At 43.9% G+C, this 12,500-nt stretch overlaps 1 protein-coding gene across 1 annotated transcript in view; it reads left to right on the forward strand.

Annotated features, from left to right (window-relative positions):
- LOC127642990 (argininosuccinate synthase-like) overlaps nt 1–12,500 on the forward strand; it is a 34,900-nt gene that overhangs the window by 5,502 nt on the left and 16,898 nt on the right. Inside the window, exons 3-9 of the mRNA XM_052125499.1 lie at nt 7–75; nt 192–380; nt 2,037–2,093; nt 2,183–2,257; nt 2,338–2,408; nt 2,490–2,520; nt 7,914–8,004. Coding sequence (XP_051981459.1) covers nt 7–75; nt 192–380; nt 2,037–2,093; nt 2,183–2,257; nt 2,338–2,408; nt 2,490–2,520; nt 7,914–8,004 — 583 coding nt within the window. The remainder of the gene's footprint in view (nt 1–6; nt 76–191; nt 381–2,036; nt 2,094–2,182; nt 2,258–2,337; nt 2,409–2,489; nt 2,521–7,913; nt 8,005–12,500) is intronic.

The raw sequence follows: 12,500 nt of genomic DNA on the forward strand, positions 1-12,500 counted from the left end.
TTGTAGGCAAACATTGGACAGGACGAGGACTTTGATGCTGCCCGGAAGAAAGCAGAGAAACTTGGAGCAAAGAAGGTAACGAGAAGCCCAATTATTCTCTCACAGCTGGACAGAGTAAACGCATGAAAGCATTATAATTCATGTTAGTGTTCATGATGCACTCATGATGATCCTTCGATGTTTGCGTTCAGGTGTTTATTGAAGACCTGCGTTGTGAATTTGTGGAGGAGTTCATCTGGCCGTCAGTGCAGGCGAATGCCATGTATGAAGACCGTTACCTGCTGGGCACGTCTATCGCCCGGCCGTGTATCGCCCGCCGGCAGGTCCAGATCGCCCAACGGGAAGGAGCTCAGTTTGTTTCACACGGGGCCACGGGAAAGGTGCAACATTATATTATTCCCTAAATGAGACCGTATGCCCCATAGACTAAATAGTACATCACTGTTTTCTCATTCATTTATTGCAATGACCCATTTGGCACATCACGTGTCCCACCACTAGAGGGAGGCAAATGTCTGAGTTTAGAATTGGGTGATTTTAGTGAGATTTAATTTAGGAATATCTTTTGCCTGTAGCATCAAACGAAAGGGAAGCACCGATATTAATATATTTGGCCAATATTTTAATAAATGACTATAGACTGATGCTATTTTAAGAATTATGCTTTAAAAAAATGTAAAAAGAGGTGCAAAAGCTACTTTGTTGTTTTAGAATTATATTTTTAATTTTGAAAATTTAAAAATGACGACTGATGTGGGGAAAAATTGTATTTATTATGTCTGTTTTTGCATTTCTACATTGTTTTCAGATTTCAGTTATTTTAGTTTTGTGTATTTATATTACACACAGAATAAATTATGAAACTTTATACAGCACATATTGTTTAATTACGTTATTAATTCTAAATGAACTGTGTTTCATATCGCTGTTTTTCTGCTTGTGTGCTGATGGTTTTCTTTTGGTCAATAATTGGTTGATAAATGTCAGGATACTTTGATGTGTAAAGTCAGTGTGACAGAGATGCAAGTTAAAAGTGTTTGTTTCAGATAAATAAATTGTTATATTATGAAGCCGTTGTAGTGAAAGACAAGCATTTTAAAGTATTTTTTATTTCGCTACATTGAAAAGTACTTTTTTTTTTTTTTTTAACAATTTTTTTATTTCGGTACATTTTTATTTCGCTACATTGAAAAATACATTTTTTTTTATTTCGCTACATTTGAAAAGTACATTTTTTTTTATTTCGCTACATTTGAAAAGTACATTTTTTTTTATTTCGCTACATTTGAAAAGTACATTTTTATTTATTTCGCTACATTTGAAAAGTACATCTTTTTTTATTTCGCTACATTTGAAAAGTACATTTTTTTTATTTTTTTTTTATTTCGCTACATTTGAAAAGTACATTTTTTTTTTATTTCGGTACATTTTTATTTATTTCGGTACATTTGAAAAGTACATTTTTTTTTATTTCGGTACATTGAAAAGTACTTTTTTTTTAACAATTTTTTTATTTCGGTACATTTTTATTTCGCTACATTGAAAAATACATTTTTTTTTATTTCGCTACATTTGAAAAGTACATTTTTATTTATTTCGCTACATTTGAAAAGTACTTTTTTTTAACAATTTTTTTATTTCGGTACATTTTTATTTCGCTACATTGAAAAATACATTTTTTTTTATTTCGCTACATTTGAAAAGTACATTTTTATTTATTTCGCTACATTTGAAAAGTACATTTTTTTTATTTTTTTTTTATTTCGGTACATTGAAAAGTACATTTTTATTTATTTCGCTACATTTGAAAAGTACTTTTTTTTAACAATTTTTTTATTTCGGTACATTTTTATTTCGCTACATTGAAAAGTACTTTTTTTTTTTTTATTTCGGTACATTGAAAAGTACATTTTTATTTCGCTACATTGAAAAGTACTTTTTTTTTTATTTTTATTTTGCTACATTGAAAAGTACTTTTTTTTTTATTTTTATTTTGCTACATTTTAAATGTGTTTTTTTTATTTTGTTGTTATCAGGGCAATGACCAAGTTCGGTTTGAGCTGACGTGTTATGCGCTCTACCCTCAAGTGAAGGTGAGATGCTGATCATAATTAATTGATTAACATCCTCCGAGACGATCAGTTATCTATAAGATTCTAATCCACCTCCATTAAATCATCAGATCATCGCTCCGTGGAGGATTCCGGAATTTTACAACCGCTTCCGTGGCAGAAAAGACCTGATGGAGTACGCAGAGGTATTATCAAGCACACGAGAGAGAGTTACGAAAATAATAGTCATTGTTCTCACATTTCCAAACTGTGCTCCTCCCATTAGAAACATGGTATTCCTGTTCCGGTCACTCCGAAAGCGCCGTGGAGTATGGATGCCAATCTCATGCACATCAGGTGAAGCCCGTCACATTGCAATACATAAAACATGTGCTGTCATTTAAATCATGTTTCACATCTGTGTCTTTTCTAAAACAGCTATGAGTCTGGAATTCTGGAGAATCCCAAGGTAAGAGATCCTTTCCTTAATACACCACTAACACTAACGAAATGCACGGGTCGTACAGGTGACCTCTGTGACCCAGGTCACCACCCTCGACCCCTAAAACACATCGTGTTCTTTTGGGCTCTCTGTTTATTGTGTCTCTGGTTTCATGGTCCGTTGTGGTCCTGGGAAGCGCCGAGGACGCACAAACAGTGACCTGTCATCAGAGTGCACCGCGCTAATCGCTGATTTCATGGGAGCGGGTACAAGTGTCACACGCTGGAGAGGAATTGGGTTCATCTAAACGAATACAAGAGCAATATGTTTCAAATGATGGTTATAATGCAACAGTGTTGCTTTTCACCGCTACATTACTTATTATTTATGATGTTATTATGGTAAATATAATTCACTGGATTGCTTTTGTTAGTTTTATTTGAAGTACAAAACTTTTGGAGTGGTGGTGGTGTAGTGGGATAAAGCGCATAACTGGTAATCAGAAGGTTGCTGGTTTGATCTCCACAGCCACCACCATTGTGTCCTTGAGTAAGACACTTAACTCCAGGTTGCTCCGGAGAGATTGTCCCTTCTTGTCTGTTCACTTCTGGTCTCGTCTCATCTAGTCTTGTCTGGTCTGGTCTTTTCTCTTCTTGTCTTGTCTGTTCACTTCATGTCTCTTCTGGTCTCATCTTGTCTGGTCTGGTCTTTTCTCGTCTTGTCTGTTCACTTCATGTCTCTTCTGGTCTTGTCTCATCTAGTCTAGGTCTGGTCTGGTCTTTTCTCTTCTTGTCTGTTCACTTCATGTCTCTTCTGGTCTTGTCTCATCTAGTCTTGTCTGGTCTGGTCTTTTCTCTTCTTGTCTGTTCACTTCTGGTCTTGTCTCATCTAGTCTTGTCTGGTCTTTTCTCTTGTCTGTTCACGTCATGTCTCTTCTGGTCTTGTCTCATCTAGTCTTGTCTGGTCTGGTCTTTTCTCTTCTTGTCTTGTCTGTTCACTTCATGTCTCTTCTGGTCTCATCTTGTCTGGTCTGGTCTTTTCTCGTCTTGTCTGTTCACTTCATGTCTGGTCTCATCTCATCTAGTCTAGGTCTGGTCTGGTCTTTTCTCTTCTTGTCTGTTCACTTCATGTCTCTTCTGGTCTTGTCTCATCTAGTCTTGTCTGGTCTGGTCTTTTCTCTTCTTGTCTGTTCACTTCTGGTCTTGTCTCATCTAGTCTTGTCTGGTCTTTTCTCTTGTCTGTTCACTTCATGTCTCTTCTGGTCTCATCTAGTCTGGTCTGGTCTTTTCTCTTCTCGTCGTGTCTGTTCACTTCATGTCTCTTCTGGTCTCATCTGGTCTGGTCTGGTCTTTTCTCTTCTCGTCTTATCTCTTCTGATCTCATCTTGTCTGGTCTGGTCTTTTCTCTTGTCTTGTCTGTTCACTTCATGTCTCGTCTGGTCTGTATTTTCTCTTCTCGTCTTATTTTGTATAGTCTCGTCTCTTATCATCTTTTCTTTACTCATCTAGTCTTGTCTCACCTCTCCTCTCTTCCCGTCTCACCTCATTTTGTCTCTCCTCACTTCTATGCTTCTTTTCTCCCGTTGTCTCATCTTTTGTCTTTATTTTTTTTCTCCACAATTTGGAACGCCCAATTCCCAATGCGCTCCAAGTCCTCATGGTGGCGTAGTGACTCGCCTCAATCCGGGTGGCGGAGGACGAATCTCAGTTGCCTCCACATCTGAGACCGTCAATCCGCGCATCTTATCACGTGGCTTGTTGAGCGCGTTACCGCGGAGACTTGGCGTGTGTGGCGGCCCACGCCATTCTCCGCGGCATCCACGCCCAACTCGCCACACGCCCCACCGAGAGCGAGAACCACATTATAGTGACCATCGAGGAGGTTACCCCATGTGACTCTACCCTCCCTAGCAACCGGGACAATTCGGTTGCTTAGGCAACCTGGTTGAAGTCACTCAGAGAAAATGATATTTCACTATTGATGAGCAGCTGAGACAGATACGGTGTGTAATCGCATATGGTGGAAGGACTGATGCCTATATGACTTGGGTTGAGTGCTTATGCATCTGCTTCACCTGTTATAGTAAATGTGTACATATTACATCAATTCTGTTTTTATTCATCAGTTAGTAGCTGAATTGATATAAGCACCTCAACATTCTTAAGACCGTTCAATCCTGTTGAGTTGAAATGCAAATCATTCTGTCTTTTCTCTTTCCAATTTACCAACAACTTCAGTTCCGAGACACGGTGATTTAAGCGTCACTTCCAATCCAGTGGTCCGATCTCTTCCCTCAGTCATTCTTTCCCTCTCTCTGACACTCTCATCCCCCTCTCCTTCTCTTTCAACTCTGAGCTTTGATTGAAAGCAAATGAGGCATCTAACGCGTGGAAAGAGAGAAATTTACTTGCTCTAAGTTCATGCGGTGGCCGTCTTTCAGGATGGGCGCTCAGCTGCCTCACACGACAACAATATACAGAGAAGTGAATAAAGCAGCATAGCGAGCCGCAGACTGGCGACATGATGGTTCTGTTCACGGCCCATTTACCACCAAAACTGTCTCTCTCTCTCTCTCTCTCTCTCTCTCTGTGGATTACTTATACCTTTGCCTGTCTTTCGGGGTGATAGGGTAAGGCCAGATACACCAGCAGGGGGTTAGAATTGAAATTCATTGATCCCATCACATTAAATCAACCCTGTTCCTCCTGTAGCGCCTCTGAGAACTGAAGTGCTGCACCTGATTCTCCATCTTTAGTGAAGTTTTTTTGCCATCGTCGTTAACACTCGTGAGTTTGCACAAAAGCTGTTAATTGAGGAATTTATCAATCAGGAATTTACCCTCAAACTCTGCTTGTTTTAAGACAATCAAATCATTAAACGACATTTAACTGTACTAAAATGCAGCAATTTGACGGATATAAGATCAGCTATTCAACCCTGTAATTGTGCAAAAATGCTCAAACAAAATGTTTTATTTTGATGAACAAAAGTGTAATATTTAGTCCCACATTTAAATGTATTCAAGCTGACATTGTTCAACCAAGCGGCCCCGTTGCCTGTGAATGACCAGTCAGCCCTGTGAACCACCAATCGGCCCCGTTGCCTGTGAACGACCAGTCGGCCCTGTGAACGACCAATCGGCCCGTTGCCTGTGAACGACCAGTCGGCCCCGTTGCCTGTGAACGACCAGTCGGCCTGTTGCCTTTTGAACCACAAGTCGGCCCCATGAACGACCAGTCGGCCCCGTTGCCTTTTGAACCACCAGTCGGCCCCGTTGCCTTTTGAACCACCAGTCGGCCCTGTGAACAACCAGTCGGCCCCGTTGCCTTTTGAACCACAAGTCGGCCCCGTGAACAACCAGTCGGCCCCGTTGCCTTTTGAACCACCAGTCGGCCCTGTGAACGACCAATCGGCCCCGTTGCCTTTTGAACCACCAGTCGGCCCTGTGAACGACCAGTCGGCCCCGTTGCCTTTTGAACCACCAGTCGGCCCCGTTGCCTTTTGAACCACCAGTCAGCCCCGTTGCCTTTTGAACCACCAGTCGGCCCCGTGAACCACCAGTCGGCCCTGTGAACCACCAGTCGGCCCCGTTGCCTTTTGAACCACCAGTCGGCCCTGTGAACCACCAATCGCCCCTGTTGCCCTGTGAACGACCAATCGCCCCTGTTGCCCTGTGAACGTCCAATCGCCCCTGTTGCCCTGTGAACGTCCAATCGCCCCTGTTGCCCTGTGAACCACCAATCGCCCCTGTGGGCCTTTTGGACCACCAATCGGCCCTGTTTCCCACGCCATAGTGGAGCTCCCGCCACTACCATCCACCCTAGTGGAGCGGTCATGGGGAGAAGGGGCTCCTAACCGACCATCTGGAGTGGTCGGGGCCGCTGCCAGGGGCGGAGGAGACCCCTATAAGCCGCTGAAATGCAGCGGGTCTGAGACCGCCGACCGCGAGCGGGGAGGAGGTCACTGCCGACCGCCTGGAGCGGGAGACCCGATGCCAGCGGCGGGAGAGACCCCTTCTGTTCCCCGAGAATGCGGCGGGCGTTCTGTCCGCTAGGGGCTGGAGGACTGCCTCCGATCCACCCGGGGGGGGCGCGGCTGACGTCCGTTAGAGGGTGGAGGAGTGGCCAAAGACGAGGGAGGAAGGGTCGTGATTCTACACACCCGGCCCCTCATCAGGCTAATCAAGCCTCCGAGAGGGATAAAGGCCGACTGCAGACGGTGGTGCGACAGAGCGAGCATTTACGGCCAGCTGTCCGTCCCATGTGTGTGTTTGTGTCTTTAGACTCCCCAAACAAACAGTGTCTTAGTCATCATGCTCCCACTGTCTCGTGTGTTAAAATTCCAACCATTAATTTTACCTTTCCAGACCGTTCCTCAAATGGCTTTTAAGGCCATTTCACCACTCTTCTAGTTTTATCTCAGGACAGATTCTACTGAAGCAGAAAATAAAGAAAGCCGTGTAGCGCAGTCAGAGTTGTTTAGTTAAAGCGACGATAAAGACTGCCGCACATTTAGACTCACGGCGGCAGAGATTAGTTATCGTTTGATGATGTTTGTCTGGTAAAGGTTTCCATTTAAATGCACCCAGTGGTTATTTTGCATAGTTCCCCTGCAATTTGCCTCAGCTTGGGACACATCGACTGTCATCTCGCTGTAATCTCTGGTAATTGGCAGGGGTACTGCCATCTGATGGACACGTCCCCCGACACACACACACAGTGGGCGGGCAGGCGGGACATCACTGCTGTCTTCACCCAGTGGAAGCGCATAAATATCTGGCATGAAGACTTGATGGATTTTCAAGCCTTTTGTTTTTTTAGTATTTTCTTCTGCAAAAAATGTCAAAACCATTTCCATGCCTTTATGCACAACATCTAATCAGATATGGCAATTCAACAGCACTTTAGCTTAGTGCTTCTCAACTGGTTTCTCTCCAGCACACAGATTTGACATCAAGTGGCGACCCAAGACGGCTCCAAAATAGTTTATAATACAAGAGTAAGCCAAAGTGTCCTGCAAACATTTCGATGTATTAATTCGGTGGTAACGCTCTCAGAACACTAAATACATTGTGCTCGACACAAACAAGTGAATCTGTGTTTAATGTATCCTGGGTTGTATTATCATTTAACACGTGTGATTATGAATTCTTGATTGCTCTTCGTGTATATTAGCGAGCCGGGTCAGTGTGTTAAAAGGTCACATGGTTTGAAACCGATTCTTATTAAGGCAGTTTATATTTGTCAGATCAGAAGCTTTCCAAAGTCAGTCAAGTGTGTCCGATTGCAATATCCAACAGACCAAATCCATCTTTACTCTTTCCTTGTGTCAAATGTTAAATCAAGTCTTCTGCGGATCGAGCTGTGTGATGACATTTACATTTACATTGAAACTTTGATTTTATTTTGGATGTTTTTCAGAATCATGCGCCATCAGATCTTTACCAGATGACCAAGAACCCTGAAGATTCACCTAATGAACCAGACGTGCTGGAGATTGAGTTCATTAAAGGTGAGTGAGTGAGTGAGTGAGTGAGTGAGTGAGTGAGTGAGTGAGTGAGTGAGTGAGTGAGTGAGTGAGTGAGTGAGCCTGTGTGTCAGCATGAGCGCGCGTGTGTGTGTCAGCATGAGCGCGCGTGTGTGTGTGACAGCATGAGCGCGCGTGTGTGTGTGACAGCATGAGCGCGCGCGTGTGTGTGACAGCATGAGCGCGCGTGTGTGTGTGACAGCATGAGCGCGTGTGTGTGTGTGTGTGTGTACGAGCGAGTGTGTGTGTGTGTGTGTGTACGAGCAAGTGAGCGAGTGTGTGTACGAGCGAGTGTGTGTGTGTGTGTGTGTGTAGCATGAGCGAGTGTGTGTGTGTGACAGCATGAGCGCGTGTGTGTGTGTGTGTGACAGCGTGTGTGTGTGTGTGACAGCATGAGCGTGTGTGTGTGTGTGTGTGTGTGTGACAGCGTGTGTGTGTGTGTGACAGCATGAGCGTGTGTGTGTGTGTGTGTGTGTGTGTGTGAGCGAGTGAGTGTGTGTGTGTGTGTGTGTGTGTGTGTGTGTGTGTGTGTGTGTACGAGCGAGTGTGTGTGTGTGTGTGTACGAGCGAGTGAGCGAGTGTGTGTTTGTGTGCGTGTACGAGTGCGTGTACGAGCGAGTGTGAGAGCGTGTGTGTGTGTGTGTGTGTGTGACAGCGTGTGTGTGTGTGTGTGTGTGACAGCGAGAGCGTGTGTGTGTGTGTGTGTGTGACAGCGTGTGTGTGTGTGTGTGTGTGTGTGTGTGTGTGTGTGAGTGACAGCGAGAGCGTGTGTGTTCGTGCGCGAGCGAGTGCGTGCGTGTGCGCACGCGTGAGTGAGAGAGTGTGTGTGTGTGTGTGTGTGTGTGTGTGTGTGTGTGTGTGTGTACGAGCAATCGAGTGTGAGCGAGCGAGATTGTGAGAGTGTGTGTGCGCATGCGAGCAAGTGAGAGTGTGTGAGCGAGAGAGAGTGTGTGATTTTTGTATTTGGCATTTTCATGGAATAGGGTTCAGATTGGTGTCCCATTTACTTTCTTAAAGAAATAAAGGCTCAAATCTCAAGCTGAGAGCTGATAGATAAACCACGATCTAACATTAAATTAACATAACACTGGTGTTTTACATTTGTTTAAAACTCTTAACTCTGCGGACCCGTCAACGGGGCTGGAAGCGTGTGATAACTTTACGCTTATATTGTTTATCAGCCGTGCACACTCCAGACACACGGCCGTGTTCGGTCCTTCATCACCGTGTGCGCTCGTGTCCGTCTGGTGAGCACATGGCTGTGTGTCCGTCTGCCATGTGCTTCCCTGACTCCGCCTTCTCATTACCCTCATCTCTTTAGTCCGGTCTTCACCTGTTGCTCATGTGCCCTACTTGTGTATACCATACCTCCAGTCCGGTTTGTCATTTTAGTTCTGATACCGGTGTAACATACGACTCCCATCCCTAGTTGTCCATACTGTAAGTACTATGGCAGTCTAGTTCTTGACCATTGCTAAAGTCAATGAAGTTATGTAGTATGCATATATCAAATATGTCCGTTGCTTTCTAAGCATGTAAACAATACGTCACTGTCACTGAAAGATTCCCAAGACATCTTTCCCATATTGTGTGTGTGTGTGGGACTCCGGAGATGTCATTGTGCTCTATGATCCCGTTTGATCGGCCATCAGTATTCATAGTTATTTGAGCACGTCCATTTAGTGTTCATGAGAAAAGCTGATTTACTGATTCTCACAATAGAAACCCCCCTGCCGTCGGCCCGCTCCTGTAAAGACCTGGTTTATCTTTTTATTCTCTTCCGTCTTTTCTTCATTTCACTTTCTCAGCACTCTCTCATTGATAAAAAAAGAAACCTTTTTCCTTTTGTCATTTTAACCCCCCCGTTTCTTTGCCACGTCTTCTCTTGCGCCCTCAAAAGGGAACAGGGCAGAAAAGGGGAAAGAGTGCAAAAATGTAAAGCATTAATTTTTCCTACAACTGTGTCTTCTATGCTATTGTTGCTTTTCTAAGGCGAGGAGCGAATAGAGCGCGGTGAATGCCGTCCACCCGGATCCACTGAGAGAGAGAGAGAGAGAGAGACGGAGAAGTGGCCGGGAGACTCAGTGCAGTTCACGCAGTGTTTAATTTATTTGAACTTTTAATCTAATTATTAACTATTTGAATGGCTCAGGCTCTTTGTTAGCGGGGCCGGCCCCTGCTCTTTTGGGTGCCCTGTGGCCCCGGGACTTTGGATATGGGAATGGAGCGTTTGACAAAACCCCTTGTCTGAAAATGTTTGTCAAAGGAACAGTTCACCCAAAATGAAAGGTCTGTCATTATTTACTCACTCTCATGCCGTTCCATTCCTGGAGTGTTTGGGATTAGTTAGCTAAAAGTAGCGATGCTACTAACTAAACCACACGTTTCACCAGTGTGACAGTCCCTCACTTGCTTTTCCAGAACACTCCGGTTAATCATGCTCTCATTTATTGCGCTGGGAAAACCGAATCATTTAAGTGAATCGGTTCATCTAAACGAACTTGTTCACATAAATGATTCACTGATTCACTTCAGCCTTAAAGGGACTTTGCCTTCTTTTGTATCAACCCTGACTGTAGTAAGCAATGGTTAATGATGTGGTTACTATGGTAAATGCCATGGTTACACTATGGTTACTATAGTAACACTCATAAGGGAATGTCACCCTAATTAAATAACTAACTGCAGAATTAAATATCACCTGAATTTACTATGTGTAAAGTCTTTAAATAGCTTCAGTGTAGATTGCTTCTTTTAGTAAGCGGCTTAAAGTGTAGCTAGCCGTTTACTTTATGAGTAGCTTGTAGCGGCGAAGTAGAATGTTCATGTTGATCTTTTCCGTATAGTAACCGTTCATCTTTGTAAAGGGTAAAATGGCCCTTAATAAGGGTAAACAAATACCATGAAAGTGTCATAATCGTAGTCCATATGAATGATATGCTATAGTCGGAGTCTTCTGAAGTCGTACGATAACTCTGTGTGAGGAACAGACCTGAATTTAAGCTGTTATTCGCTGATAATCTTCCTCAATGGCAGTTTCGATGCCATTGATGTCAAACATGAGCAAACGTTTTGATTTAAGACAGCTTTTCAGTGCGTAACGACTTGGCTCTTGTCCTCACACAACTTCAGAACGATTGCAATATTGAACTCGAGTTGCATGGACACTTTTATGGTCCTTTTCAGAGCGTGATAGTCGTGGTCACTATGAAGTGCCATTTGTATGGACAAGAACTGCACGATGATTCTTCCAAACTTGTATGCTGACGAAGTGGGCCCCATTCACTGCCATTGTAAAAGCCTTACTGTAACTGCAATTTTTGGTTTTTATTTTTATCGAAATTATTTATTGTGGTAATCAACATTATGCAACAATGGCTGCCGATTGAGTATTGAACCTGAAGCATTCCTTTAACAAGTCCTTTAACATGTCATTCCCAAAGGGCTTTAGGTTTACCCCTGTGAAAGGGTGAACGGGAACGAGGCTTTCGTGCAATGATTGGCAACTGCAAGTGTACTAAATGCTAATGAGGCCCGTGCATGGAGAGAGAGACCCATCGGAATCTTTTCTTACTCCTTCGAAAGTCTCTCCATCCCTTTTCTTTTCTTCTGCTCCCCCTCCTTCCCAATCCATTCTCTCCCACCTCTGGCCTGCGAGCAGCTCATTTCACACTATGACTAAGTCGACTACTGACAATGATTTATTTATGGGTGTTTACGTGGAGGGCAGAGCAAACGGGTGGAGGAAAAGCAGACCGATTTTATTAAAATGACTTTTTTAGGTCTACAGTCACACTTAAAAATAAGTATTTTCAAGCAAAACATTTAACAAAGTGTGTTAGGGAAGAAATTATGAAACTATGTTGGAACTGAAAAATAAATACAAAATGGGGGTCTGGGTAACTTGGTGAGTATTGACGCTGACTAGCACACCTGGAGTCGCTAGTTTGAATCCAGGGCGTGCTGAGTGACTCCAGTCAGGTCTCCTTAGCAACCAAATTGGCCTGGTTGCTAGGGAGGGTAGAGTCACATGGGGTAACTCCCTCGTGGTGGTGATTAGTGGTTCTCTCTCAATGGGGCGTGTGGAGAGTAGCATGAGCCTCCACATGCTGTGAGTCTCCGTGGTGACATTGATTTTGATTGGGGGCGTGTGCTGGGAGGGGGGCGGGGCCGGTCGTGATGCTGCACACCCAGCCCCTAATCAGGCTAATCAAGTTATTAAATTATTATTTATATTGTCAAGCCGGTTCTCGCCGCCGCCTTTCCCATGTACCTCGTCACACTGGTGCCGCAACCCGGGAGTGTGCCAGGGAGGAGGGCGGGTCTGAGCCGTGATGCGGCTCGACCTGGCCCCGCCCTCCTCCCTGCAACACTCCCTCTGTCATGGATCACATATGTGCAACCTCTGCATTTATATAATAATTATTCTGCATTTCATGTTTCAGATGATTAACTGAAGTTTTCCAACTTTACTTGCGTTT

The sequence above is a fragment of the Xyrauchen texanus genome, chromosome 4 (assembly GCF_025860055.1).
Source record: "Xyrauchen texanus isolate HMW12.3.18 chromosome 4, RBS_HiC_50CHRs, whole genome shotgun sequence".
Classification (NCBI taxonomy): Eukaryota; Metazoa; Chordata; class Actinopteri; order Cypriniformes; family Catostomidae; genus Xyrauchen; species Xyrauchen texanus.